General features: G+C 42.7%; 1 protein-coding gene across 2 annotated transcripts in view; it reads left to right on the top strand.

Annotated features, from left to right (window-relative positions):
• Window positions 1-11,746, top strand: part of LOC126539558 (uncharacterized) — a 31,079-nt gene extending 19,333 nt beyond the window's left edge. Inside the window, exons 9-16 of one of the 2 annotated variants that reach the window (XM_050186441.3) lie at window positions 577-742; window positions 1,988-2,094; window positions 2,188-2,275; window positions 3,082-3,292; window positions 3,353-3,597; window positions 5,910-6,178; window positions 6,587-6,709; window positions 9,585-11,746. In XM_050186441.3, coding sequence (XP_050042398.1) covers window positions 577-742; window positions 1,988-2,094; window positions 2,188-2,275; window positions 3,082-3,292; window positions 3,353-3,597; window positions 5,910-6,178; window positions 6,587-6,709; window positions 9,585-9,921 — 1,546 coding nt within the window. In that variant the 3' untranslated portion in view covers window positions 9,922-11,746. Of the gene's footprint in view, window positions 1-576; window positions 743-1,987; window positions 2,095-2,187; window positions 2,276-3,081; window positions 3,598-5,909; window positions 6,179-6,586; window positions 6,710-9,584 lie in introns of both variants that reach the window. The other variant, XM_050186440.3, reaches the window with a different exon arrangement.
• Window positions 11,747-14,383: the final 2,637 nt, after the last annotated feature.

Here is a 14,383-nt window from a genome sequence, read left to right as displayed (position 1 = left end):
TTCTGCAATGGTCAAGCAGTCATTCTTGCCATGAATGGAGTCTTGGCAAATAATAAGGACAAAAAGCAAAGGTGGGTGGCAAGGCCACCATGAAGTTTCCACACGAGATTGCAGTGAAGTCATCGATTGTTATAGCGTGTACTTGTGCCAAGTGTATAGTTGTCTATCAGAAAGCAAGGGCTACATTTCATTCGAAAGGAACCAAACATTCAACCTAGGAAGCTTTTAGGACATCTTGTGTTCCCAGGTTGCCCAAGCATGATAAAATAATTTGAAATCAATAAAACAATGATGAATTGGCACCGGATCTCTGGTGTGAAAAATTGATAATGGGAAGTTCATCCCTCATTTTCTTCATTAATAATCAACTTTCTTCTGCTAAATGAATAGGAATAACTTGGAAGGAAAAGTTTACCAGTCTAAACTAAGTCTAGTAAATTACTTAGGGTCCCTTTAGGAAAACACATTGTTCAACACAAGTTCCAGCCGTCTTCTCATTGTACTTGCTTTCTTTTCATATTTCTTCCCACTGATTCTATGTCTTCTTAAGATAGCTCGTGGTGGCACTATACACAGGCCCAAGGACATATTTGTAGTGTGCATTCTGTCGAGGCAAGCAGCAGCAGCAGTGGACCCTGGGGAGGTACCTGAGGATGTGCTGTTCTACAATTGCCTTTGCCAGAGTCATGCAAGCCTTCGCTTCCAGCTATGGCAGGGAGTGGCCACCACCTCTGTCGCCAGGGTATGTGCACACATGTATATTCAGTATGTCAATCAGCACATTCAAGCTCTGGGCTGTGCTGCAATCGTGTGCCATCAGCTGTGAGTTGCGAGGCAGCTTTATTGGGTGTGCATACTCTTGGAGTGCATTCCCATTGGAGCTCTCATTGTGCAGTGAACTATTCATATTGCTGCCCACCAGTTCTCACAAGACTGAATGCACGAAAGCTCGCAAGGTCACTTCTCGCAGGTTCGATCCGAATTCATAGTTAATGCAATAGTATTTGATATGTGTATTTAAAAAACTTTTGCAGATTCCACGCACAGTTGGAATCAGAAAGCCAAACTTTAATGAGCCAGCAAGGCGAAAATCCTGCGCTCTTATTGCCTTGCAACAAGTAAAGTTGTTTTGTTTTCTTTTTTCAGCGTTGAAAATCTGTCTCGTACCGATTGGCGGGATTTGGCTGTTTCCAGTCACACAACATAGACTTTCCAGTCACCTGAAGATCAGCTGCCTGAAATATCATGTCATGTGACCAGTAAAAAACCTACCAGTGTGAACGGGGCTTCATTGCCTTTTTTTACTTTAACTTTATTTTGGATTGAGGTTTGTCTGGGTCTTGTTCAGTTACTGGGCATGGTTGTGCTTTCGTCTTTATCTCTAAACCATGTTTGCTGTTTGTCTTGTAGGTTTTGTAAACTATGTCTTATTTCTGTGTGAAACCAAACAAGATAAAAATTTGCAGGAAAGTGGAGATGAAGTGATTAACAGTAGACAAACAAGAAATGTCTCAAACTGTTGACATTTCGACAAGGGGACAAGCGCAAAGATTAGTCTTGATAAAAACAAGTCATTGGCTTCAAGAATTGACTCCAGAGAAATCCTTGTTCAACCACTGTTGATCAATTTTGTACGATGCACTAGCTAATGTTAGCCAAGCCGCTCAATGAAAAAAAATGAAATCGATAACTGGGTGCAAGATATGATTTTTAGACCTAAGTTGTTCGGTCATCAGACCTCTCACCCTAGGTCTTTCTTTTTTTGAACAGCTTGACTAACATTAGCTAGGACACAAGGTACAGTCAAGTGCCTCTACAAAGAAAGCCTCTACAATGAAATGACCTGTATGATGAAGGAATAATTCTGTCCTGGTTCTATTGTGAGCTGTGTGGTGCACGACCTTTACAACGAAGTGACCTGCATCAGCTGAACTCTGTCACTCTTATGCATTCTCAGTTTTATTTCACATTTCTTTTTCTTTTGCAGGTGCCATCGGCTTCAAATAAAACAATTAACATAACCCTTGAAAAAATCCTTTCTGGAGGTGCAGCTGAGACCTTTCACTCTGCCCTGAAGGAACTTGTGAAAACCCGGTTGGCCACTTTTCTGTTCTCTCTCTCTCTCTCTTTTAACTGATAGCCATTGTGTGCCAAAATTTAATCGTGCCCTTTTGATTTTTGCTGCAGCACGCCACTGGTGGCCACCCCGGAGCAGAGCAGCACTTCCGTCACTCAGGACTCATGGGTTCCCACACCGCAGCCTGCAAGAAAGCAGGTGAAGGATGGGACAAAAGTGCTGCTTATTGCGCAGCCCTTGGCTAGCGCTACAACATCTCAGACAAGCACAGAACTATGAAAAATGTTCATGGTTTAGATAATTACAGATTTCTGTACAATATATGCATAGCATATTTTTTCTAATCTAATGTTTTCATAGTGAAACTTGTAGCAGTACATTTTTTTTTTATAGAAGATCTTGCGGTGGGGGGGGGGGAAATTGTGCAACTAATACAATGACAAAGGAAGGCATGAAGGCAAGTACTGCATAAAGAACATGGAATACATAGGGTTCATGAATTAAACAGCACATGCACAAAACAGGCCTATCATAATTGAGGTAACCAAAAATGTGCCTCAAGAAAGCTTTCTCACTATTATAAAGCCTAATTACCGGGTTGCTGACGCAAACTTTCTCGTGTCTTGGTAATAAAATGTTTTCCTATATCAGTTGTGCCTCAGGACAATGCTCAGCATTGTTACATTGCTCAGCGATATTAGTTTCCTTTATTTTAATTTTCCACAATTCTTACGTTTGCCCTATTGTTTATGCAACATCCAAGCTTTTGTTTGCAAGCATCTTAGTGTGATGTATTGAGCTGTGATTCCACGTGATAAATGAAGAAAATACAAGCAGCAGTGCTGAAAGCCCACTGCTTTAGGATAATGTTTGATTGGCATAATGTTTTATGTTTATGCATGCAGGCTGAACCATACTTCATGATCTGTGAGGTATTTTGCTTTTTAATGGATGTCCTTGATGAAGTGTCACATTTCTTTTTTTCTTTTCTGTTTGCTTTCCAGAACTTCAATATGGCTCCAACAGTGCCCGACGTGTCTGACTTATCAGTGGGCTTATCGGTGCACTCGAGATCAGGAAACATGTCGTATGGAACACATGCTGTGACTTGCGATACAAGGACAGGTGTATTGAACATTGGTTCGCTAGGAGGGTGCTTTGCTCAATCGTCCGATGTTGCACAGAACAGTCGGAATACTGTAACACCAGCTCAAGGTGGACCAAGAACTCCTTTACAAAGCGGTCGTGTTCACGATTACAACGTTGCTGTCGCAGATGCCCATTTCCGACTGACCCAGCAACAACAGTGTGTACCTCCAGCTTCTGCAACTGAGCAACACCTGGGAACAGAATCAGTGCCTGTTGGTGTCTACGAGCTGATCAGGCGCCAGGACGAGCAGTTGCTGGAGCTCAGACTGCAGATTCAACGCCTCCTATCTCCTGCACAAGAACAGAATCAATCAGGGCCACCGGCCTTGTCTCTCCAACCACTGGCTGGTGGGACTGGCAAAACAAGTGTGGTAAGACCATGCTATCCCATTACAAGAGGACCACATAAGAGACATGCATAGTCCTATGTTTGGCTGGTTGGAGACTGTTACAACCCCCAGAAAAAAGTGAAAGATGTAGCGCAATGCAAGGTTACAGATTTTAGCCTTGCATGGCCACAGCCACAATTCTCCATGCACCATCCTACACACGTACAAGAGTGGAACCTTCACTCATAGACAACATAGTATTAGCAAAAATCCAGGCTCCCCGACCTGTAGATACTGTGGAACCTATCCCATGAACAATGGGATAGGTACAATGGGATGTGGGAGTGCCTTGCCACATCCCATTTCAAAAGGACAACACTTTCAAAGTTATGGCAGCTTGGAGGAGTGGATCAATTTCACATAATTTTTGAAAAAGTGTGATGGCCAGTTCTGGTGCAGCACATCAAGAATGTGCTGGACCTGGAGGCCTGAGTCTGTCAAAGAGACCTAGCCTGGGGCCTTTGTTGCTATGGGACAGAAATGGTATTTCCTCCACCTATGTTTGGCTGGATGCTACACTTTTTTAATTGTCAGCAGCAGCAACGAAAGTTGCTGCTGCTGCAATCCTATCTGATAAGATAGGACTGCTGCTGCAGTCCTATCTATCCAGCACAATTTGTGCTGGATAGATAGAATACACCTCTGGAATATAAAACACAAAAATGAAATATGCTGCCACCTTATAATTGCCACGAATCTTGGATCTTAACAGCGTCTGCTCTCGAAATCCAGGAGGGACAGCATTGCAAAAGAAAAATATGCGTGGACACAACCTGAAAACTTTTCCAAGGCCTTTCCTGCACACAAACAGGCAATATAGAGTAGGTGAAAATGACATTAAATTCATAATGCTACAATGACATCATCAGCACTATGTGTCGCCCACAAAATTGTGGAGTTCAGCCTGCATTTCCTTTTCCTATCAATCAACCTTTAATCAGCGGATTACGTATCAAAGTTTAAAGGATGCTCTACTAGTCTGAAATGATGTATTCCTCTTTAGTGTCCCTTAACCCTTTCAGGGTTGATTTTTTTCGTCATATGCGATCGCCGAGGGTCGATTCTTTTTATGCGGACTCCAATTCTTCTGAGGGACCTATATCAAAAAAATTTTTCGGAATTTTTCTAGGGTGACCATAAAGTGAGAAAAAAATATTTTGCTTGGTATATATGTGCTGTTTATTCATGAATAACAACAATAAAAAGAGGAAATTAACTTGTAAGAATTAAAAATTTAATGCATTGTTATGGACGTAGTTCAAGGCTTAGAAAATGCACACACGAGAATATTTCGCAAATCTAAAATGTTCCTGCTATTACACTAATATTTACATCCATAGCGTAATCGAACTGCGTAGGTAAGCGCACTCAAGAAAACTGTGTGGGTGTGTGCCCGTCAAAAAAGCAAAACGTGTGACAAACTTCCATTAATTTTCATCATATTGTCAATCAAAGGCAATTAGCTTTCACGAATCTCAAAAAAGAAAAGGAAACGCATGCACGGCGGCATCCTTCCTGTGTGCACCCCTGTGAGCACTGAATGAGCGAGGAACAGGCGGACGCCCTTTGAGCGATTAGTAACGAGATAGCCATAAGTTTTGCGAGCGCAAGAAGCTGAAGCCATCCGTAGAACAAAACCCCAACCGCCCGCCCGCCCACGCGCGCGCCAATGCGCGAGCGGTAGTATATAGACGCGCAGGAGCAAACTAGATCTAAAACGAACCATGCAACGAAAATCGAGAAAGGAAGGCGCGAGAAAAATATTCCCTGTGTTCCCACATAGTGGCAGCACAAGCCAGGAAAGAAAACGTTAGGAAACTGGCGTGCTTTTTAAACATACAGATGGCGCCGTAAATATATGGCAACCACCGTTTTGGTCTTGTTCACGGCACCGTATATTTACGCCATTGACCTTGAAAGGGTTAAATGGTGTCTCACCAGCCCACATAAAAAATTTTAGTTATACGCTGGAAGTCGTTACGTACCCGCAAGAGTCCAATATAATTCGCATCACACCGATTCTTCATTTTTATCATTTTCTCGCTTTTATGTGTCTTGTTATCACTGTTATTGACAAATTTCATTATTGCCAAAGCCTTATCTTTCAATCTAGCTCCACTTCATTTTGTGTCACTTTAAGCCATGCCTTCCATTACACATATTATTACTGAGACATGTATTAAATGAAGCAAATTTCGTGTCCTTCTGTCCAGCAGGAAAGAAATTTATTACGTCATTACGATTGTGCAAGCTCTTGCAATGAAACCTTTTCCTTTTTCATTTGCTCTGGGCAGGAGAAACTGACTTGTAATGCAGCGACCATGACAGAAGCCAGCACACAGCTAGTGCATCGATCTGTTCAAACAGAGAAGACCACAACTGAAGAGTCCTCTGTTGAAAAGGGCTGCACTTTTTGTGGCCGTCGCAAGCAAGGACTGCCTGCATCAGAAATCCCGGAGCGTGACACTGATTACACCATCTTTTTTCCTGAGAAGTCCCCTCACTTGGCGCAAAAGCTTTCCCAGAAGCCTGGCCCAAGAACAGCACCGAACTTGACTCACAGGTTGGTGCAACTCATTTTGTGCAGCAAATTGTGAAGTTTGTAGCATAAGTGCAAGGCTATCTACTTGGTCGATATTCATCATTGATGTGAGCGCAAGCGCGTAAAAACAATAGCATGTGACTTTCCATGTCTTGATTATCATTTGCTGTTTTTTCTTTATTTATTTTTCTCGAAAAGGTGTGATCGCCTAATCATAGATCAAACACTTGAGGGGTTCAAATGCTTTTTTTCCCCTTCGTTTTACTCTCCTTTTATTCAGGGTAGGAGACCGTCTGTTGAAGGTAGGGGAAGTTGGGGTAGTAACTACTGTTGCAGTGAATGTGGTCAGATTGCTGAAGTCTGATGATTTTTCACGACATGGGAAATGTGAACATGGCTGTTTCAGAACTGTCCCTTTTTTAATTTCAGAGATCCTGCCCGGCAGCCCCCAAGGCCTGCCTTTGCACACAGCAAGACTTCAGATCTGCTTGTCACACCCACTGTTTCCTTCAGTGATGATCTCTCTCTGTTGCCTGGCAGGTTGGAGAGAAGGTACGAAACAATCACAGTATCTTAAACATGCACGCTTTTCAACTGTCTCTGGTTTCTGTGCATAGTAAGAAAGAAATAGATAATCGGTATTGATAGCCGTTAGGGATTCAGCTAGAGATTCTCGCGATGTAATTAAGTCAGTTACATAAAAAAAAGACAATTAAGAAAACTTGGTGAAATGTTGGAGGGAAGTAAAGTCAAACACACTTATCTTCCTTGGTACACAGTACATTTGTTTTAATACCGTCTATAGAAACATGTAGTAGTTTTTGCTGCAGAACCACCTGCAGAACGTAGACGGCAACATTGTGCACACTATACACCAACACAAGTGTGTTATTCATTTATTTATTTATTTATTTCTTCAAAGGTCTCTTGTTGAGACATTACATCACGTCTATCTTTGCATGGTAAGTAGCTGCGTGGCTGAACAACTACAAAGAAATAAAAATAAATGTGCTGCAATGGCTTACAAGTAGTGTGCTTGCCTGGCACACCCATGGAACCACATTCAATTTGTTAATTCCTAACACTTTACTGCACTTTATTTACTTTTTTCTTTGTCACTGGTTGCAAGTGCATCCTTCAAAGCGTTTAATGCTATGGTATATGCAGTTAGCTGTGCAGACAGATAGTTCACTTAAGTGCGATTTTGTTATCACCTGTGAAAAAGTTAGTGGCATATCATCAGTTGCCAAGAGGCTAGGCCTAATTTTGCACCCTTAACCGGCATGTTTGTGGTCTGCCATTTATTTGCTTGGAAAACTGGCTTGACTGAGGTGAGCCATTCAAATAACCACCTATTCAGTAAATCAGTCTGTTGAATACTAATACCTACCCCAGTGGCTGCATGGCAGTGGTGTTCTGCTGCTAAGGACGACATAGTTGGTTTGACTCCTGGTCGCTGCAGCCACACTCTGATGGGGGACATAATGCAAAAACACTTATTCAGTGTGTTTAAATACGTAGTCCTATGTAATTGGGGTCATACCTAGCTAAATGTACGAAGCAGTGAGCTCGACCATCTGCAGTTCTTTTTTTAATTGTCAGAGTATACTTTCTTGGTTTGATAAGTGTACTGATAGAATTTCTTGCATGATAAACAAATTTACCAGCATGGTGAACAGCATATTAATTTTGCAAGGACAAAGCCATTGAGAGCACCATACCTGTACATATGTTTTCTTGAAGCGTGACTTTGCAGCTCACCCTCTGTGATTGGCATCCTTTCATTCTTTCTTTCCTTATTAGACATATAGGATTTAAGAATTCTTAAAATAATATTTGCATTCCTTCAGGTTGTTTTAACTGGTTGGCCATAGTGAAATTGAATATGTGTAGAGCAATGTAGAGGTGCCAAATTCGAAATATGTCGCATAAAACAAAAATGCTCCGATAGTTCGTTCTCAAATATCAGGGTATCCCGCTCTCATTTGCACAGTTCAGTGGGCTGGGCAAACTATGTATTTTATTTTAATTTTCATTTTTCTACATCATTATTATGTCATCATCATAATCATATCTTATCATCATATCTCTAAAGGCAAATCTCGAAGGCGTCAATATTATCGCGAACAGGGCCTTAATAACCGAGAAACTGAGGTAAAAGCGGGACATGATTAGAGACTCCACCGGCACATTCAAGCATTTGACTGATGGCAAAAGCACTCCTTGGTTAAATTCTACCACTAGTACTCAACCACTTGTTGCAGAAAACATTGAAGATGACATAAAATGCTACTTATCCGCTTCTGTTTCATTTTTAGAAAAATAGAACTAATTGAAATTACCCTTGACAGCGACATGGGTGGTCAAAAGGTTTCGTTTTTGCTCGCTGCCCATGCTTTTGCATTTCAGTAGTTTCGTTATCGCGTAGTGCTGCACTGGTTTTGCTGGCTCGCGAAACTTACACAAACTGCAAGTAGTAGAGAATTCAGCTTACATGTGATGTCGCACCATGCCCGAAGGGTCTGCACCACTTGAACAAAAAGCAGCTCCAGCGGCGAATCCACCGCTCTGTCTTGGCTTGATGCCACCGTTTGTCGGGCGCCGTTACACTCATCAACGGAAGCAAAGGGCGGTGATGGCATATGCTACGCCACGACTCCCAGTTGGGAGGCGGGACATTTGAATTTCGAAAAAGGCATTTGGACGATTTAAATGCAATTTTTTTGTAAACGAAGTCCTTTCTTGACGCGAAACAAGCGTTATGAGGTTTTTAGAGCGGTATTTAAACAATGTTGCCCACTGCTGCGGTTTACCACCCACCCCTTTGAGAGGTAACTCGCCGATTAGAATGGTCAATCTTCTGTCAAAATTTTCTATTCTTTATTTTTTTACTATGATCCTCAGGTGTTGTGTGGGAAAATATCAGAGAGAAATGTGAAGTAGAAGTTGAGAAAATAGCACTTTTCTGGTGCACTGTTGACAAAAATCGGTATACAATCAGGCCTCAGGAGCTGCGATCTTGATGACGTCGTAAAGATGAAATATAGAGTGTACTAGAAACAGGGAGGACGGAAAAAGCTAGGAGGAAGTTCTGCGCAACAGGATTGAAGCCAATTGAGTCAGCCAAACAAGTGATCATCATGTCAGAGAGCGCTGTAGACTGTAGCAGGATATTACATATGCAGAGTCTTCCCATGATATAATGTGAACCACCTCAGTATGAAATCTTTAATCTTTCTCAGTGGTATTGTGTACTAACCTGGACTGCAAAATCAAAATGGTGCTCACATTGTAGAATTATGATTACTTTCTCCTCATATTTTGGAAGTTCAATTATTAATCTATGATCATGGTTTAGCAAACCTTCGTGGTAGGAAGGCACACTATGGCAGCGAGACAAATGTGAAGCAGGAGCTCGGTGTTGCAGGAGTGTTTCCCAGGGAACAATGCCGACGTCCTCTGCCGGGACGTTCATCCACCCGCGGCTGCACTACGAAGAGGAGTCGCGGGTGAGCGGTCAGCGACGTGACGAGCTGAGCTTTCAGGTGGACCGCATCGCGCACAAGTACTGCCCAGAAGGGGCTGGCCTGTCGGCGTCCCCGTTGACCAAGGGCGGAGTGCCGCTTTCGCAAGATGCGCAGGCCTATCTGCACAACTATGGACTCGACTCCCGTAGAGCACGGGAGGACGCTGCCGGAAGAGTGGACAGCATGGAGCACATACTGGACATTAGCGCTCTCAGGAGGCTGCCCAAGCTGCTCTGACCTCCGAGATGGGTCGTTTGTCAAAGTGACACAGGCATGCATGACCAAGCATGGCTATGTGTGGGCCTCCTAGGACTCCAAAGAGTGAGAGAACTTGCAAGTTAGTTCCTTGAATCTGGTGCAATTTAAACGTTGCAGTCACAGCATGCATGTGTAGATGAGTCAATTGTGAAACCATCTGGCACGGCAGCTTTTGTCTCACTACGCGTCTGCTACAGGAATTGGCCATGGCTCCTCAATTAAGGTTGTGTGAGACTTGGAAAATGAGTTTCAAAAGTTGGCTGTACAGCAGTGGTAATAAAAGTTATGCCTGTAAAATTTGCAAGGAATTTTAAAGATAGACACACCTTGCATTAAGCCCAAAATTAGTTTTAAATTTAATTTAGTATTTTTCATTTTTGTTTACTTTTTCTGTATATGTACTTTTTTCTTAGATCTACTATTCGCAGAGTATTGCAATTTTGTACACAAGTAGCAAGCAACGCTTTACAAAAATGGAACTAAAATTATGCATGTGTAACAAAAACTAGATTTGTTATGCTTTTTTTTTACTTTTGTTAATGCATGAAAATTGCCACTTATGAATGTTCTTTTTTTAATTCCCTGGGCTGTAGTCTTTTGAAGTGTCAGCATTGCTATACCCTTTCTCTTTGTTTCTTCGGTCCTTTCTTTCCTGTTTCGCTTCAGATCTCAGCTTGAAATCACTTTTTTGGACCCGTAGTCTGTCTATAGATGTTAGTGTTGACACACAGAGAGGTCCAGGGCTGGCTCCCAAATGTTTCAACACACTTTCTTGTGCTACATTTCTATATACAGTACCGGTTGCCATGAAATTTCTGTTTTGCCATTAGTCGCTGACTTCTTCCCATTGTGAGTACATCTACAGCACAGGTGGACAGCGTCAAAGCTTCATGTGCAACCATAAACAAATGTTTGGTTCAAAACAGAAGAGCAACATGAGCAGCCCTAGTGGCTGAAAAATGTACTGCACACAAGACAAAATTCCAAACTTCAGAGCATAGACTTTCTGCAAGTATCCGAAATGAAGAGACCATGTCGAGGTACACTCGCTTTTCTTGTGAACACGTCAAAGAAAGAGGAAGAAAAAAAAAATTTTTAAACCGCGAATACCCAAGTGTGATATATTTTCTGAAAGATAAAGAAATTCTCTATCAAATAATTGCAAAATCTTGAAATCGAATTTTTTGACCAAACAAAGTCTTGCCCCGCCTTAAGACGTAGCTGACCATGGTAACAACAGCTGCTTGAAAATCTGGAGCATTGGGCACTCGAAGAACAGATGGTTAGTGCCATTCTTCCTGTTTGCGCTGATGTGGCACATTTTTGCGTTCGAGCTGTGCCTCTTGAGTTCACTTGCAAAATGCGGCTCTAGCATGTGCACCACCTTTCATGGCCTTCGGCTAGTTCCAACAATGTAGATCTCTGCATCCCTAGCTGCGGTATTGGTGCTGCTTGTGTCTTCAAGTGCCTTGTTCTACTTGACTGCTAAAGCTTTTGGAACGTGGAATTTCACTTTACCTTCATGCGGTGCTGTAGTTGCACGGGTAAGTGTCTGCTGCACCATGCAATTCTTGCAGGCATTTATTAGTGAAGAGCTTTCCCATCGCTGCTTCTGAAGATTTCGCACTAGGGTTTCCTCTTGTGTTTGCATGCTTTCTGATGCACATCCACAGCAATGCAATAAGTCATGTGCCAGAAAGCCAGACGTTCAGTTTAGTGCCTGCATTTGAATAGATATGAAATTTGTGTATTTCGCAAAAAAGAAAATGGTAATAAATAGACAATTCTGCCTTTTTTATTGATATATATGAACACTTTAGTAAGTACACTCAAGCCATAGCCTAAGGTGATATGTGACCATCGAGATGTTGGGCCGTGAACACAGTAGTCAAAGCAGATAAAGCCACCTGGAGAGCTCTGTTTACATTCTGACATTTCAGCTTATGCTCTGTGGACTGTTGCAAGTAGGCACAGAAGGCAGTCCTGTACCCTTGCTGGTGCTTTCGAGCAAGTGTTCATAACAGGCCAATATGGAATATTGTTACACCCAGGATGTCGTCAGACTGGCACTGTGCATATTGAATAATGGTATATGCATTGGAGAAATCTCCTGGCATGATAGAATGCAACACTTCAAATGCTTTTACCCTCTCGTATAAGTCTGTTCTGCACTAAAACATAGGGGGCACCATGCTTGTTTATAGGTAGCCGAAATTCTGTCCATACTGACGCTTTAGTGCATGTTATCAAGAAGATACAATGATATGGGTTGTGCTCATTTGGCCTTAACTTTGCGAACCAGTCTTCATATCTATGTTTCATAAGTATGCTAACATACGTGCTAACTCTCCCGAATATTTTTAGTGTTTACGGATTCAAGCTCGTTGTACAATTTCACAAATGTTTCAGATTTTACAAAAAAATTTAATTAATAAAGAAAATCGCATGTTGTTTTCACGCTCATCTAAAACTATGAGTGTGAGAACAACACAGGGACAGTGATGAACACAGCAGTGCTCTCTATCTCTGCATTTGTAAGGTGACACTTCTTACAACAGACCACGATAATCCAGGAAAAAAAAAAAAAAAATGTGCGTACTATCTGTACGCACATTTTGTTCACAAGAAAAGCGAGTGTACCTCGACATGGTCTCTTCATTTCGGATACTTGCAGAAAGTCTATGCTCTGAAGTTTGGAATTTTGTCTTGTGTGCAGTTTCATATCTATTCAAATGCAGGCACTAAACTGAACGTCTGGCTTTCTGGCACATGACTTATTGCATTGCTGTGGATGTGCATCAGAAAGCATGCAAACACAAGAGGAAACCCTAGTGCGAAATCTTCAGAAGCAGCGATGGGAAAGCTCTTCACTAATAAATGCCTGCAAGAATTGCATGGTGCAGCAGACACTTACCCGTGCAACTACAGCACCGCATGAAGGTAAAGTGAAATTCCACGTTCCACGTCTTGTGTGCAGTCTGTACTATCCAAAATTAGGGCTGTTATATGTCATGAAATGGCAGAACTTCGCGTTTACCGGTGTCAAACTTGAAGGTGATCGCAGAAACGATGAAAACATCAAAATTAAACTAAATAAATAAATAAACGTGTTTACGCAGTGATCGTGCCATCACACGGCACGACACCTAGCTGTTCACTGTTTAAAAACACTGGTAGCCGACAAATGGCAGTTTCCTAGCATTACACCAGCACAATGGGAAGATTAAAGGCCGGCACAATGGCGGGGACCCTGCCCCAAGAGTCGTGAGTTGATGTTAAATGTTACCTTGCGTGTACCACTGCTGTTTGTCTGCATAGTACACAGAACACACAGAAAGAGGTGTTTGCTTGAGGTGTGGTGCTCCATATTTTATAACCTCTGAGAGGGTTGAACGTTGTCATTTCCTCACATGGCACGTCGCATTGTGGCAGAAGTATTAAACTGGAATTGGATTATGGGGCTGTACGTGCCAAAACCACATTCAGATTATGAGGCATGCCGTAGTAGCAGACTCCGGATTAATTTTGACACTGTGTTCTTTGACGTGTCCCAAAACTTTAGTGCACGTGCGTCTTCTATTTTTCCCCCGTCGAAATGCGGCTGCCGCGTTTGGGATCAAATCCACAACCTCTAGCAATGCCATAGCCGCAAAGCTACGGCGGCGGGCATAGAAGTGTTGATTTGATCGACCACTTCCATAGTGTCGCTTGGACCACTCAGTGCACTTCAATTAATGCGGCTCTCCTTCTGCATGCCCTGGGTAGTCTCTTTCACATATTTGCTTGGTGTTTATTTTTTAGAAATAGCAGCAATGTACTGTACCATACCTTGAACTTAAGCTTATCCTGTTTCCCTGCAAGTAGTGGGGTTTCCTTGCCTTCTCACCTCGCCCCTCTCTTGTATGGCAACTGCCTCTTTTCCTCTCTCTCCTTAGCCTGTTCTTCTCTCTACAGTTCTATCTGCACCCCCTCTGGCCTGCACCTTAGTAGAAAGGGAAGCGCCCCAGTTTCTGCAATGCTTCTGAGGGGAGTCACAGATAATTACAGCTGTCAAGCGGCTAATGTGGCGACCGCCAGGGAGCTCCAGAGGGCATTGTGCACATTCGACGCGGTGGGGTAAAAACAAGTTTCTCCCGTCGCCTTTCCTCTCTTACGCTTTTTGAACCACCCCTAAGGCGGTGTGCACCACAGCAGCAGCAGCATGTTATTTTAAAGCTTCGCTTTAAAAATAACATGACTTTGCTGACGTTTCGGCCGGGGTCCGGCCTTCATCAAGTGTGCACCTACAAGCTCAGAGAGCTTCTTCTTCGTGGTTTGGGTGAGGGAAAGTGCACTTATTCTGTAGCCAATACGGGAGCATGGCACAGCGTATCGGGGATGGGAGTGGGGGATGCAAGATGAGGGGATAGAGGGGAAAGGGAGAGTAGATGTCAGGCAGCAT

The sequence above is a fragment of the Dermacentor andersoni genome, chromosome 11 (assembly GCF_023375885.2).
Source record: "Dermacentor andersoni chromosome 11, qqDerAnde1_hic_scaffold, whole genome shotgun sequence".
NCBI classification, from domain to species: domain Eukaryota; kingdom Metazoa; phylum Arthropoda; class Arachnida; order Ixodida; family Ixodidae; genus Dermacentor; species Dermacentor andersoni.
The sequence above is the reverse complement of the archived record's forward strand: the minus strand, read 5'-3'. Positions and strand labels throughout refer to the sequence as shown.